At 42.3% G+C, this 16346-nt stretch overlaps 1 protein-coding gene across 1 annotated transcript; it reads right to left on the bottom strand.

Moving 5' to 3' along the window:
- Nucleotides 1-2906: 2906 nt before the first annotated feature.
- acsl3b (acyl-CoA synthetase long chain family member 3b) lies at nt 2907-14135 on the bottom strand. The gene is made up of 15 exons (XM_023405523.2): nt 13920-14135; nt 10683-11181; nt 9869-10046; nt 9658-9767; nt 9361-9499; nt 8502-8652; nt 8156-8279; nt 7832-7903; nt 7527-7666; nt 7031-7203; nt 6825-6899; nt 6552-6743; nt 6351-6465; nt 6001-6158; nt 2907-5801 (listed from the first exon to the last, which is right to left on the bottom strand). The coding sequence occupies exons 2-15, from the start codon at nt 11031-11033 to the stop codon at nt 5644-5646; spliced, it is 2136 nt and encodes a 711-aa protein (XP_023261291.1). The 5' UTR covers nt 11034-11181; nt 13920-14135; the 3' UTR covers nt 2907-5643.
- Nucleotides 14136-16346: the final 2211 nt, after the last annotated feature.

The following is a 16346-nucleotide window of genomic DNA, read 5'->3' as shown; positions in this document are numbered from 1 at the left end:
CCCCTTGTCTTCTCTGGTGCTTTATCTCTGCGGTCTCCGTCTCTCCCTCTACCACTCCCTGTCGGCAGTGTGATGATGCTGTCCTGGCCGCCTCCCAAACTGCTTGCCCCCCTCTCGCTCCTCCACCCCCGCACCTCCCTCCCTCCCTCCTTCCCTCCCTCCCTCCTGATGCTATAAATACCCACCATCGGTGAGTCATCGCCTAGACGTATCAGTTGCCTCTGCCTCTCTGCACCCCCCCCCCCTCTCTCTCTTCTTCACTTCTCTGCTCAAGCTCATTACCAGAAACTCACACATTTCCCCACCTCCACTTTGGCCCTCACATCATACCGATGACCCAGCTGAGCTGAGCCGGGGCCAGTGCCTAGTGTAGTGCAGCCACTGTTACCAAGCATAGAGCCAAAGATCAGCTTGAAACACTATAACCCAAAAAACAAAACCAGCAGGAGTGTGAGCACAGTCTGGGAAACACAGCCAACCAAAAAGTTGCACGTCACATTCAATAACTTTCCGACTGGGAAATGTTGCCAGTGCTCTTTTTACATGTCCCTGAAGTAACCTCAAGTCTCTGACAGGAAATATATTTTCTATCTGCTTATTCCACTGATTAATTGCCTCTACATCACAGTTCAATTGGATAAAATATTGAAATAGAAAAGGCCTGTTTCTTTACATTTTACTGTATTTCAACACAACACATTTAGTATCTTTGGAAAACTCTTAAAGAAGATTTTGATTTAAGTTGAGGTTCTGTGTCATTTTAGGGAGCTACTTTAGACAAAAAAGTGCCCTTTTTTAAAAAAAAAAAAAAAAAAAGAAAAAGAAAGGGGAGCTCACCTTTTCCCATGCTGCCCTGTGCATTTACACTTCATATTTCTAATCTGATTTATCCCTACTGAACTTCAGTGCATCTTAATGTCAACAGTCCAGGTTCATATCTCAGTCCCAGTCCTGCCATCTTTCAGCCTCATATGTAATCACTCTCTGTTTTCTCCGGCCACCGCCCACCTCTCCAGAGTTATGAGGCAGCGCCGGTTCAGCTCCACTCATCCTTGGGCAAACTCCAATATGGCTTATTGGCTCACACTGGAGTGTGCGCACAAAGCACAAACACAGATAAAAGTTTTTGCGCACTTGTGAGTCATATGTAGACAGGAAGAGGGAGCCGAGCACAGGCGATAGAGACAGAGAGGGGGAGACAGAGAAAGAGAGCAGGAGAGAGAGAGAAAAAAAGTTGGAATAAAGTGTCAGAGAGAGAAGAGAAGACAAGACACACACACACACACATGCACACACACACACACACACACACACACACACATACACATATAAACCACATTCATACAATATGGAAGATGTCCTTCACTGTTTCCTGCTGATTGGTGGTGTTGTTGCTGTCTTGTGGCAGAGTCACTCTGCTGTCTGTGTGTGTGCGTGTGTGCGTGTGTGCGTGTGTGTGTGCGCGTGTGCGTGCGTGTGTGCGTGCGTGCGTGCGTGCGTCAGAATCAGTGGGCTAATGAAGGGAGCATTATGCCTCTGACTCACTCACTGGTCCCATAGGGTTGGATGGAGGGAACAGAGAGGAGAGGAAGGGTTACAAGAATCACTCGTCTCTCTGTGGTCTTGTGTTTCACTTTAAATGAAACGCAGAAGCAGAATTTTAACCACCCATGTTCTGTCAGATTGCTTTTTCATGAGGGGCTCGTAGCTGTAAACGAAGCAACACGTGTGACACTACATCAAAAGCTCAGTGCTGAGCTCTGATTTCATTCTGATGTGTATTATATTACAGAATTGATTTGACACAGTGAACTTTACGTATAGTCTCATTTGGATTAATTGCAATGTAATTTTAATTTGTATTCATTGTTTAACTTGTGACTGACTAATCAAACCTTTTACAGCCTCAAACCTCAAAGCTGTGAATCAGATTAAGACACAAATCAAACGAATCACTGTGGAAACAAAGACAGTAGCAGGCTTCTGTTGTTTCTACAGGAAGTATGAAATAATAGCCTGATCAATTTGCCTGAAGTGCATCCTCTAAAGAACTGCGGATTAGAGATAAAACTATTATCTAATTAAATGATTAGTTTATAGTTACAGCTTCTCAAATATGAATTTTTATGGGTTTCTCAGTTTTCTGTGGTAGTAAAATAAATATATTATATTTGGGTTTTGAATTGTTGAGATAAATATGCCAACTGAGCTCCGGGAAACTGTGACGAGCATTTCACTATTTTCTTTAATCGACATTTGATTAATGACAGTAATTATTACTTCCAGCCAAACATTGGTGTAGGATCAGGTTTGTTATCCTCAATGAAGCGGTTACTGGATGTTGTGCCAAACTGCTGAGCCCAGTCTTTGTGAAATCCATATGGCAGCAGGAGAGCAGGTGTACATGTACAGGAGGACAAGCTTTAATAAACTGAATGATTTCACAGGTCTGTGATTCAAAATCTATGACTCTGTCTGAAAGGGAAAAAAAAATCCTTTGTTTACTAGCTCTGATTGAAGGTTGACTCCCAGGACTGCATGTTCTGTTTGCCACCACAAACCACATTCACTCACGCACACAGACACACTGTCCTTCGTTGCCATAGAAACTATGGTTTTATGATGATACGAATCAAGCCGCTGATCTAACCAGTTATGCCTCACAGATTGTGTTCAGGTGTTCGACACATTCACAAAGACCAACAGTAATTACAACACAAACTTTTTTTATTTTTTATTTCATTACATAATTCCCAAGGCCAAATCACAAATAAATAAGGAAGGAGACACTTGCAACAGCCCGGCTCACTGGGGCCACTTAACCGCACAAAACAAGGAGGAGACCCCAAAAAACTGGTCAGTAACAAAGATTATTAAATATGTTAACAGGAGGCTTTACACCTGTACAATTATTGGTAGCTTTAATGAAGTTTGATCATTGATCCCCCTCCCCTCTCACCGTATTTACATTGCAAGTGAAAACAACAGGAGCAGTGAAGTTCATCTTTGCACCACCCACTGTCTTTGCCTTGCCGTTAGTTCAAATGGATGTTATTAGTATAGGACACGGCATGTGCGCTATCAACAGAACGCGGGGAGTGCTTCACATTCTTAAGACCCCTGAAGACAGCTCATGTGTGTCAGAAGGCAACTAGCCACCTCTTGCCAGGCAGAGGAAAAGCAGCAAACAGCACAGTAATCTACTGACTTTTCACTGAAATGTCAGGAGAGAGAAATGTTATTTAAAAAAAAGACAAAAAAACAAAAACAAAACAGAAAGGTCATGATAGTATTGTCAAATTTCTACATGCTAAGACAACCCTTCTGTATTAAGCTAGTAGACATCTGATAAGGAGAGGCTGTTAGAGTACCTGACTGTACCTTTGTTAATGCTATATGTCTTCAATACAAGCAAAGCAGGGTTTGCATTCAGAGAAGGCGGCTGAAAGGAAGATGGCGCCCTATATGAAGGACCACTGACCAAACACTGTTTAATCTTCTGTCCATAAACCTAAAGAGGAGAAAGAAATACTGAAGCAGGAGTGTCGCTCGTACTGATGCCACTCAGAGAGTATAACCACCAATCTGAAAATCTACAGTAATTAATGTATGTTATACATGAGTTCAAATAAATGGCAGTTAACAGAATCCAAGACGTGTAGACCCCTTTTTTTTTTTTATATATATATACATTGCACATACAGTATCATACACATAAACCAATTTGGAGAAACAGAAATGTTATTTGCACTCTGTGAAGTCACGTCAGCGTAATTCTATATACTCACAATTAAATAAGGAGTGTATGCATATGGAATTCCTTAAGTTGTTTGACTGGAGTGCGATTCTCTCACTTCTCCCAGATATATATTCAGGTGCTTTGGTACAGTTGCACACTTTTCATCATGCGATTTCTACAATGCCAAATATTAAATCCTCACTTTACAGTCTCGTTAAGGAACAATACATAGTTCAGCACAGTACGTTTAAATGGGCTACATCTAGACTTCCCTATCAGTGTCTCTACCAGTCTCTTCTTTAGTTCCTATGGTTGTTTGCCTTCAGGCCTTCCATTATGCACTGAAGTGGAGAGTAACAGGCCTAAACATTCAGACATTATTGAGGGGCTGCTGTCTGTGCGTTTCTATCCTTCCTACACACACTACTCTAAAATTTGTGTATAAATATTGCACATTCATTTTATAATTCATATTCAGAAGTATAAAAGATAAAAGGAACAGTAACTAGACCTATGGCAAAAAGGATAACATGTAGTTGCAAAAAAAAAAAAAAAGTAACCAGGGGAGCAACCAATGACAGGCTAACCAGTGTAACTATTTCTCTATGGTAGGCTAAGTTCCCTTGGAGACATCCATACGGTGCATTGGTCATGACTGGCGGAATATGTGGCTGAGGCGGCAGGGCTACTGTATGTGAATGATGCCAACAAAATAGCCAATAAGACACAGGTTGGGAGGCATCCAGGGGACTGCTCAGATATGGAGAAAAATGAAACTAGGGGCAAAGAGCAGGGATGGAAAAAGTCCCAATGGATGCCTTTTACTATTGATGTCTGACCCCTGCTGCAAAGGCCGAGAGCAGAAGGGACTGAAGACTGGATCACTTCTACTAGTCAAGTCAGTAAACACACACTCGAATATACAAACTTTGGGACACAGGCAAATAATGGGAGAAAAAGACAAAAAAAAAGCTTGTAAACGAAGCTCATTAAAGTATAAGCATAAACAAAATGATAATAAAAAACAAGAGGAGTGAGAAAAACAAACCCTCAGAATAATACACCCATAACAATAAGAAAAAGTATTTTGAAACATCTTAACGCTCAATCTCTCACGGCTTTACAACAGATTCCTCACACACAAAAAAATACTCATCAAAATGGGTTTCAAAGCTGACGAACCAAACATGAAGGAAACATAGCGACACATACAAAAAAAAAAAAAAAAGAAAGATAAGAGATCCCTGCATAGATTCCAACCTGAAAGTTACTTAAAGCCCAGGAGGGATCCCTCTATCAGACTCATGCTACCCCAATTTCCCTGCCAGGTATCTGCACTGCAAGTCCACGACCATGCTGAACTGGTGGAAGGCTCCAGAGAGCAGGGGAAGAGGAAGAGAAGCAACAGAGAGAGGGGGGGGGGGGGGGGGAGGGGTTGCGCTGACATCGATCCAGATTCGTCTAGCCTGACATTTGTTTCGCTTCGAGTCATGCAGGCGTCCGACTTCATGTGCCGCCTCAGTCGTCATAGCAACTCCAAGGGCTAAAAATCCATCAGAGAGGAGCGAGTAGTGCGTTGCACCGCGTCCGGCTGGTTCTGTTGTCTGTGAGGGACCTTCTGCCTTTTGGTCTTGACAGAGAGCATTCAGCTGGATTCAAGAGTTATTTCCCCTCCTTTGATCGAAGCTGGTCACAGGGAAGCCGAGGAGGAGGTTTATGAGACGCTTTATGTGTCTGCATTAATGTGTGTGTGTGTGTGTGTGTGTGTGTGTGTGTGTGTGCGCTACCTGTATCTATAATATAGCTCCTCTCCAAGTTGTCCTGGTAGTGGCTTCTGAGCTCCTTCTGTATGTGTGCAAGTATATACGTGTATGTGTTTGTGTGTTGTTTGGAGTGTGTCTGTGTTATTTTCCACCATACATTCGCTCAATGTCCTCCTGGTAGTGTGTTTTGAGCTCCTTTCGTTTCAGTTTGAATGCGTCAGTGACCAAGCCAGTCTCTGGTGTCCACGGCTCAGAACTCAGTCGGATCTTTTTGGGAATCTCAAATCTCTCCAGTTTCGCTGGTTGGGGGAGAGAAAAAAAAAAAAAAAATCACAAGTCAGAGTGATACTAGTGCAAACTCTGGCACAAAGCAGGAGACAATGTCGCGACAAATGTGAAGTGAAAATGTGACAGAGTACGAATGCTTGCATCAACTGTTGAGACATTTTCTGTGAACTCATATAAGTGCAGGTGGCTGAAAGGATTTTTTTTTTCTACCTGAGATAGCAGCCTCAGTAATGATGCAGAGGACCTCTTTCTCCATCTGGGAGTTGTTGCAGATCTCCTCCCATGTGCCCCTCACCTGCATCTGCTCTGCCAGTGCCATTAGCTGCTTGTGGTTAGGCACCACAAAGCTGATCACATATGACTGGTCGCTGAAAAACAAGTAGAAAAGAGTCCACAAAGTTAAGTTTTTTCACCATTAGGGAGAAAGAAATCAAGTTATCACCAGAGACCAAGAGGATGAGACAGAAAAAGCTCAAATGTTTATGCTTGGTGCGTCTGCTTTTGAAAAGGACATTGAATTGAAGTGAAAAGTCTGGAAGAAACAGATTAAGGACGTTTACCTGTTGGCGTAGGCACAGATGTTGTCAATGAGAGGGCAGTTCTTCAGAACAGCTTCCACTTTTCCCAGAGAGACGTACTCTCCTGCCTGCAATTTCACCAGGTCCTTCTTACGGTCTGTAGGAGGAGACGGTAAGCGAGTCACAATCCTAACAAGTATCTATAACATACATACAACATGCACTAGTTCGTGGATTTCTCACCGATGATCTTGAGGCATCCGTCGGAGTGAAACTCTCCAATGTCTCCAGTACAGAACCATCTTTGGCCGTTCTCATCCACAAAAAAGTCCTCGCGGTTCTTGACTTCGTTCTTGTAATAACCCATTGTTACATTGGGCCCACCGATCAAAATTTCACCTCGAGGGTTGGGCTTGTCTGTGCTGTAGTAACCACCTGGAGGACAACAAACTTGATTAGAAAGAAAATATCAGCACGTTTGTTGCTTTTTAGTTGGGTTGGTGCGATTTGACTCACCCTCCTCCCAGTCCTTTAGTGTGACCTCTGAACAAACCAGTGGAGCACCAACGCGTCCTGTGCTGTAGTCCCAAACTGAAAAACACCAAGACTAGAATGTAGGTAACTCTTACGAATCAAATTCTCTTCTGTATTTTTATTTGCTCCTCTCTTAATTTCCCTAAAGGCCAGCTAAACAACCACTCTTTCACATTTTCCCATCTTACTCTCACTGATGGTGCCAGCTCCACAGGTTTCCGTCAAGCCGTAGCCCTGCCCCACAGGGCAGCACAGACAGATGTTCATGAAGCGCTGTGTGGCAGCCGAGAGTGGAGCTCCGCCAGAAAGCAGCACGCGTGTGTTTCCTCCCAAGAGCGCACGCACCCGTTTGAACACCAGACTGTGGGGGCGGAGAGGGAGGGAAAAAAAAACCCAACACAGCATGAAAACGATGACTGAGAGGTGGAGGAGACTCCAACAACAACAGATTGAGATCAAAATCAATAGTATGCAATGATTCACATATGCTCGAAAATAAATCCCCTACATCTTTTGTAGTGGCTCATTGTTAACAAAGGTTAGATGAAGAATTTGCACTAGGTTATGATTAACCATGTAGGAGCAGAGGTTAATATTTACTCATGTATCACAGAGGGAATTAAATGTCAACTAAAGGGGCTTTGGTGAGGATTCTTGTGTGCAGGAGTACAGTATGTGTGCTACCTGTCGCAGAGCGGCGTGCTGTAGCCCTTGGAGATCTGCTCCATCTTGTAGTTGTAAGCCAACACAAAGAGCGTCTTCTGGAACCTGCTCATCTCCTCCACTTTGGTCATCACATTCTTGTAGATTCGATCCATGATCTCCTGCACACACCAGACGGGAAAACTCCCAGTTAACACTTGGAACATTTCATGCCTGTACTCTGCCCAGGCATTCATTTGTTGACTTTATTTCAAGGTGTGACCTTAGTATGATAAATAATGTTAGTTAGATTGAACAGAGTGACTGTGTGCAGTGATAAGACTTACTGGTACGGCAGCCATGAGAGTAGGTTTCAGCACGCTTGTATCCCCTTTACTGCCCTTCTTTATCTTGGTGGACTGTGAAAAAGAAACAAGACAATTGGTCAGCGCTTGCTGATTGGCCGCAGTAGACAATGTAGGCCACTGCTTGACCATGCAGAGCTTTAAATTAACCCTAAGCATCTTGAATGGATTATGAATTTAATGGGGAGTCTGTAAAATAATAGAATAGAAGTCAGGTGAGATCTTTAAGAAAAAGAAATTCCAGGAATGTTTTGTGAGGAGCTACAGCAGTGTGTGTGTGTGTGTGTGTGTGTGTGTTACACTGACCTGGTCGGCTAAAGTCTGAGGGGAGGAGTAGCCGATGCGACAGCCATGAGAGATGCACACCAGTTCAGCGCTGAGCTCTAAAACGTGGGCCAACGGCAGGTAGCCAATGTAGGTGTCTGTCTCACTGCCAGCACAGAAATAACAGCAGGTTAATTTCCACTATAAACACACAGACGAAAACATAGTGAGGTGTGATGCAAAGAGAGTACAAAGGGTAAGAGAGTGTGCGAGGAAAGATTTGATCGTGTATGTGTTTCAGAGGTTGTGAATAGTTCCTAGATTCAGAGAGTTGCAGAATCTATAAAGAGGTGTTAGAGAAATAGAAGTGAATCTGACACAGGCGTACTTGAGGTTAGGGATTCGCTCAGCCATGCCAGTAATGCCAGCCATGATGTTGCCATGGGAGATCATGACACCCTTGGGGATGCCTGTGGAGCCGCTTGTGTACATGATGACGGCGATGTCCGAGGACAATGGCTGTCTGCGGTCAACCGCTACTGTAGAGACAGAAGTCAAGAGGGATGGCGGTCAGAGAGGAAATGCATCACATGCCGATACAAACATTTTTTTTAAGTTGTAATAAAAAGTTGTTATGACGAATATATTGATATTTTTTTAGGGCTTCAACTAATGAATGATTTCATTATCAGTTATTATATATATAATATTATATTATAATATTTTCTGCAAATCAATTATTTAGTTTATACAATATCAGGAATTAAAGACCAAAATGCTTGTTTTGCTTGACTGATCATTAAACAAGTTGTGACTGAGGGCTTTGGCTATCTGAGGGTTTGAAGAAAAGTTATAGTCATTGAAAGTCATGGTTTTTTTATGTGATAGTCGAGGAACTTTGGATAAAATTATTTTAGAAATGTGTATATTGTATACAAGATTTAAGAATATTCCACATTTGTTTTCTTTATCAAATAAGAGGAAAAGTACAAACGTGGCTTAAGTGAAACTCGAGCACACACACAACACAATTTCTGCTCCTCCTCATTTTCCTTAAAAGTCGACCAACGTCATCATAGCACTGGGCGTTTGGCAAGTGCTGATCTGACCTCTCGCTGACTGTCATACACAGCACATCACTCCAATTAGACAGCAGGGTGTTGGCTTTGTACTAAGCCTCCATCAGAGCACTTCCATTTCCGCGACAAAATTAGAAACCTTTTTAATCACATTGCACGAATACTCACTATTGTCAGGCTTGGATCCCATGTCCTTCACAGCGTCCATGTTGTAGATCATGATGCCTCTGGGGATGTCTGGCCAGCTTGTGGGTTTACTGTCAACTACAATGACATATTGCAGTCTGGGCACATCACACAGTATGGCCTGGAGCATGGGGTTGGATGTAGGTCCGAGTGGAGGAGGAGGGTGGGTAAGAGGAAAAATTAGCTATGCAAACAGAACTGAGGTTCTTAATGAATCACTCAAGGGCATATGAGTGTATTCAAAGTGCAGAGTCTTGATGATGACAGTAAAGCAGGTACCTTAAGCCGGCTATGAAGCAGGTCTTTGCTTGTGATGATGTGTGTGACCTCTGTCTCGTTCAGGCCATGGGCGATGGCCGTGGGTCCAAGAGTGGCATACAGGGTCACAACTGTCAAATTCAAACCCAGTTAAGTTGGGCAGTCAGCTGAAGCGCTTCAATCTAGGTCCAAGAATGTCTGAATATACATGTTTTGTTATTCTGGGACTCACGTGGGAAATTGTACATGAAGCAAGCTTGTGCTGCGACGATCCACTCTGCTCTGGTCTCACAGAAGATGGCGATGTTACACTGAGGCCTCTGGCCGAGGGCTGCAAGACCACTGCCAAAACACTTTGCTGCCTGGTATGCTTCCTCGTATGACAGCCAGTTGTAGTTCCCCAGAATTACCTACACACAACATGTAAAAGGTATGTTCAAATATTCCTCCACACCATACAACATGAAAATTGCTGTTTGTGCCTATAGCCCATCTTTTGAGGAGCATTTTTATAAATAAACATGAACAGTGTTTAAACGATTCCAGATGTTGCTGTAATTAATACATGCACTGCTTTGCATTACAATATAAAAAGGGTAACACAGAACGGCATGTGAGCAGGCAATAATCTAAGCTGTCAATTTGTTGAATCTTAAAGAGGTCCGCGTTGTTACAAGTCATGCAACATCATCCCTCATACACAGTCAGTTAGCGCCATCTGCTGGGCTTTTGTGGCTATTTTGCTGTTAATGAGGAGGTTTCTCAGGTGTGAGACAAAGGAGCCGTAACACTGCTGCTTTTCCACCCACTCCGCTCACACTGTGCACAGTGGCAGGCTGTGCTGTCAGCCTCATAGACACTAACAAACTTCCTGTAGCACCACAGCTTCAACTCGACACTTTTACAAACCTCAAATGTGATGAGCTGTAACGATCACTGACTTTACTACTGTCTTGCTCCTGACAACAGACCAAACATTTAACAGAATAATGAAACAATCTGTTACGAGTGTGCAAGAGCACCAAGGACAGTTCAGTGGCTCTCACCTTTTTGAAGACCTTCCCGTTAGGCTGGAGCTCATCCTCCTCACTGAGCACCTCCCGCGTGCCAAGACAGTCTCTCTGTGGAAACCTGCTAGCAGCGTGTTCAAACATTTTGTCCAGGGTGTCCACCCCAGGGTGCAGCCATGCAACCAGCTTCTCTTGGCTGTTGATGGCCCTGTAAGGCCCTGCCGGGTGCCTGCTAATTGAGCGCGCCTTGATCCGGCGAGCCCGTTCCAAATTGATGCCAGCTCCAGAGAAGAAGTACCAAGGTATGAAGGTGATGACAGAGTAGACCCAGACCACAGAGCGGAAAACCTGCAACAGCAGGGGGTTCATGTCCTCCTTCAACTTCATCTTTAAGGATAAAGTCAGCACTGTAGGTGAATCAAACCAGAAGAGCAACGATACTCTGCACTTGTCACTGCACTCGGAAGTATTTTGATTTGCTGCTGAGGGTGATGGTTGCAGGTGGGGGTTCTTGTGTGCGGCAAGTCAACAAGACCTGCAACACAGAGACACAACGTGAAATCTTAGAAGTATAGTTTGGAATATAGACGTATGAGCACATTTGGAAATATTGAGCAGCAGCAAATTTGAGCAACCACCACCTGGTAAATGAATCTTTGCTTACATGACCATCTCTGCTTATTCTTAGGCTGGTTCTCAGTCAGCACTATTTATCTAGATACCAGATCTGCTGGCCCCGCTGCGTGGAGGTCAGTCTTGGCATGACGCTACAACACTTACCATCATCCAAGCATTTGTCATTTTTATACAATTTATAGAAGAAATTTAAGATTATTTTTAAGTTCCTAGTACATGTACCTGAATAAAGCAGTGGTTGCATTTAAACCAAGAAAACATTACTTCTCTAATCTTCTGAAATTCTCTATGCCTCACCACAGGTTTGTGACAGTGCCTCGCAGTATAATAAGGTTTGCAGGATTATGCCATGTGCCCTCCTCATTACTGCTCACTACAAAAACCTTTGGATCAACTCAGACCATCTCCCAGAGAGCTCAGCTATTTCTAGTGTATCCTTAGGGCCAGAGTGTAAGTTGCAGTGTAGCCCTGTACCCACTGAGCCTGAACATGCTAGAAGTAGCACCAGTGACTCATTCTGCAGCTTAGAAGGAGAGGGCCTGAGGTCACGTGGGAGGTTAGCACAACCTGGCTGGCTAAAGTAACAGTAGTGAGAAGAATCTAACACTGAGTGATGAGCTGGGCAGCAGCTGGCCATATGCAAACACAAACTACAAGAAACAGCCTAAATATTACTCACTAATTCTACGTTTAACAGCACATTCAAGAAAATTTAAGGTAGGTCTAATTTAGGTAAACAAAGTTTCCTTCTATCTTGCTATAATCCTATGCTAAACAGAGGCATGTGTGCACAGAAATTTAACTTCAGTTAGAGTGTGAGTCCTCAGTGAGTGTGAGGGGCAACCAGGCTAACCTGCACTGCACCACACTCCTGTGCTCCAGTGAAGTCACTGTGTGGCTCTGTCACTGTATTTGTTTCTACACAACAATAGATGATTGCCTCTCATTGAATGGAGTTCATTATAAATTCAAAGCATGTGTATTATGTGTTTGCATGTGCACTTGCTCCAGAATTCCTCATCTGGATACGTCAATGTGCACCACATGACTTGTAGCCTCAGGACTAAAAAAGACAGTCACTTCCAAATAACCACACAGCCCTTCTGCCCACATTTATAATCAAACTGTAAATGTATAGAATGCTCTTGGTCAAAGAAAGTCAATTTGATGTTTCTCTTTTCTATGTAAATTTAGTGAAGGGTTTCATGCAGATGCACACTGACTCAGCTCCAACCCAAACAGCAGCTGCACATGCTCTCAAGAATTAATTTAAAGACACGTTGCATGAACCAATCCCACCTCAAATGTAATGTACGAACCTGTTTTGCAGCAAGTCACATACCACAACCAACGGACTGCATTTGTGCAGAGCAATCACACAAAGAAGTTGCACAGACATAGTTAGGGGGGTAAATACTCCATCTTGGTTTCACACTTGTAATACAGGTTCAGTCATTCTGTACTTTGCTTTGTATAAAGTCTTAAAGCACCCACTCCTAGTTATTGTTTCAACAACTATGTGAAACAGAATCAAAAATGACAAAAAAAGTTAATATAAAAGAAATTAGCTATAATTCTAACTCCAACTGCCCATGTAGATTTGTCATGGCACAAAGCTGACAGCAGACTCACATGCTTATTGTGATAACATCAGTATTAAACAAATGCACACATTAACACGTGTTCAACACCAGAGAAAGCTGTGCTCTCTGCAGTTTGTATAACCTACAGCAATAAGTTCCAATAAGCAAGTTTAATGGGTTATTGGTTAAACTCAAGGACGGTGACTTGAGCCAACATACTTAGAAATAAACACCACAGGCTAAGATTTCAATGAGCACCACATCTTCAACAATCCATGTCTTTTTATTTTTATCTTGCTACAAATTAGTAATGAATATATTGTATCTTCCGTTCTAGTATCTGAGAGAGCATTGGGACACTAGCATAATGCCTAAGTAGCTACATGACTTGAATCTGGTGATCATATCTTTAGCATTTTCTCCATCTTATTATTAACATAGATAATAAGAATCCGATCACCTTATATTTGAATTTACCAAATGCTGAATCTATTAACTTATTTGTATGCGTTAACTTATTTATCTGTGTATCTCTAAAGTTTTGATTTGTGTGTCCTTATCATAGATAATGGCTATCAGGGTTAGATAAGATCACAATACATTGTAATGATACCCTGTTCTCATGTGATAGCCTTGATATAATCATGTGTGACGCAATCAGAGTCTAGCTCATAATTTTCATCATAACAAGCTAATAACAAGACAGTTTTCACTCCACAGCGTCTAAAGCTACAAAAAAGGCAAGCGAAGCAGCATCAAGATTAGCAGCTAGCGGACAGCTCAAAGACGCGCTAGCAGCTAGCAAATAAGGGAAGCTAGTATTTAGCGCTTCAGCTAACCACTGCAGCTGTTGCTGAGCCGCTACTACTGATGTAGTAAAATCGGTTTCTTGGTCAAAACTCGCTTATAAATAAAACTGTGGCACACGCGTCGTTTCAACACACGTGTGGCATATTAAAGGCGACGTGGCGTGCTGTTGAGCTAGCCGGTTGCTAACAATCAGCCCCTCTCATCAACATCTGCAAAGCGTTCACACAGCAACACATTCTCTCACCTCTTTTCTCAACCGCTACGCCTGAGCCGCTGCTGGACTGGAACAAATGTATTTATCCTTGTGACCAAAGCTCTGACATTAATATATATAGTGATGTAATCTTTCAACGCAGTGTATTTGGTTATAAATCGCACCCGTAAGTCTGTCATAAAAAGAAACAAAAATTGAATAAAACTGTAAATCTGAGCATCGCCGGGCCAGTGCTGCCAGCCCGGAAGTAGCTATATGACGTCACGACATTTCTCTGTTAGCGATTGGAGCGCTAGAGGTGGCGCGTGCTAGGGGCAGCGGGGACGTCAGTGGGGTTACTCGCGGTCACAAATGTCTGGGGCGCCAGTTAGCAATCAGTCACCGACACAATGAGGCGGAGTGACCCGGGCTGCCGGTCTATTTGAATGGGCCGACCATCACTTCACCTGCCGACCAGGTTTGCTAAACACGTGTCTCTTTTTAATACAGTGTTATTGAAAATATACCACATTTTACAAAAAAGAGCGAACAAGTGAGTTAACTAGATGAAAAGAGAGAGACATATTGTGAGGAGAGAACTAAAACTGAAACCCATTTGCAAATAACTGCATAACGTACTAAATATGCAAAATAATTAAGTGTAATTCATCTGTGTGTGTAGGACAGACTCCAGGCTCTGTGTGCAGTCACCAGTGGATGCCCCTCCTACGCACGTCTCTTCTATGAAACATGGTATTAGAGTGTTACTAGAATAATGAGTCACCAAAACCAAATTTCCTCTATGGCAGTGGTTCCCAACCTTTTTCAACTCACAGTCCACTTGAAAATGTCAAAAATGTTGGCCCATTGTGTTGTTCAGTGTGTTGGCCCACACTGAACCCATAACAATATGGAGGCAAATGTCCTGAAAAAGGTGTTCTGAAAGCGCTTTTTAATAAATGACAACGACCAAATATTCAGGATTGAACACAAAGCACGCTCAATTTTCTTTTTAGTTTGACAAGGGAGAGTTCACTTGTCGATTCACCATCTCTCTCGACTCTCTTTAATTTCAACTCTTCCTGTTGCCAACCAGCTATCCATTTTGATATTCCGGTTTTGCCATGTAAGCTTTTGGCGCGCAGTCAGACTGATAATAAACAAGTGTGCAATGTGGTCCGGCGGCAAAGTGGTCCGGCCGGCGACAACTTAAAAGTTCCTATCATTGGCTTATCACAGTGATAGACCTTAATACAAGAAAAAAAACAGTGAAAGGAGTTTCTTAATGTTTTTAAAGATAATTTCTTTTTAAAACATTAAAAAAAAAAAGCTTTTCATATTTTAATTTTTTTATAGTTGCATCTTTTCACCAAAATTGTAATATTTTGCAAATCATTTGTAAGCCCCCTTGCAGTACCTTTGCTGGCCACCAGTGGGCCCCGGCCTACAGGTTGGGACCCACTGATCTATGGACTAGTCTATATTCCTGCAGCAAACAGAGCTAAAATAAGCCTTTCTTCATGTTAATGCACTATTTAGTTTTTATTCATGAAACTAATGGAATTGAGGCATGTGCAAAATTTTGGGCACTCTACAAAGTTAGCTCAACCTATGCCAACTGAAGCACAAGGATGGAAATGTTCTGCTTTGGGTTTGTGAAGGAGCCAGTGGCACAGGGAACATTGCAAGCAGGGAAGAATTGATTGATTCCACTAGATACCAGCAAATTCTGGATACAAATGTCATGACAAAAGGCTGGCTTCTACAACAGGACAATGATCCAAAGCGGACCTCAAAATCCATGACATGATGAAGCTTTTTTGAATGACCCTCACAGACAGAACACCAACAGAGATCCCTGGGTAGACCATTATTATTTCTTAAATCAAGAACAAAAATACTTAACTGGCTACAAAAGTACTGTTGCCCAAATTTTGCATATACCACAATTACTTTTTTCAGTTCATGAAATAAAAAAATAACCTCCCATAAGGAAGGCTTGTTTTTAATGTTGGTTTGCTGCAGGAATTGTATTTCTCATCATTTCAAAAATAAAGAAAATATGTAATTTACCTAGCAGAATTTGCATTTCTATAGACCATACATATAACCTCACTAAGCCACAGGGATCCGAAACAACTCTGAATTTTACCCCGTTGTGTTTTAAATAGACTGAATTTTAACCTGCATACTTTTTTTTTTTTTTAATGTGGATCTTATTTATGACAATAATCATAGAGTGCTATATTAGAATGAAAAGACATCAAGGAATGATAAATGTAATGTAAAACACAACTCATTGCTGAAAATATGTCAAATAAATGTTTATACTACTTAAAATCCCGGAACAGAAATCAGTCGTTATAATTTAACCTCCCTGGTTTTTCCTCTTAAGATTTTTCATGCAACTTTTGAACTTTCCATAGGGCTTTACCACAGAAGGCATTCTAAAATGTCACAGTAGGAAAAGCACAGATG

The sequence above is a fragment of the Seriola lalandi genome, unplaced genomic scaffold (assembly GCF_002814215.2).
Source record: "Seriola lalandi dorsalis isolate HSWRI2012SDOR001 ecotype SW California unplaced genomic scaffold, Sedor1 jcf7180002054277, whole genome shotgun sequence".
NCBI classification, from domain to species: Eukaryota; Metazoa; Chordata; class Actinopteri; order Carangiformes; family Carangidae; genus Seriola; species Seriola lalandi.
Note: the sequence above shows the minus strand (reverse complement) of the source record. Positions and strands in the feature narration are given on the sequence as shown.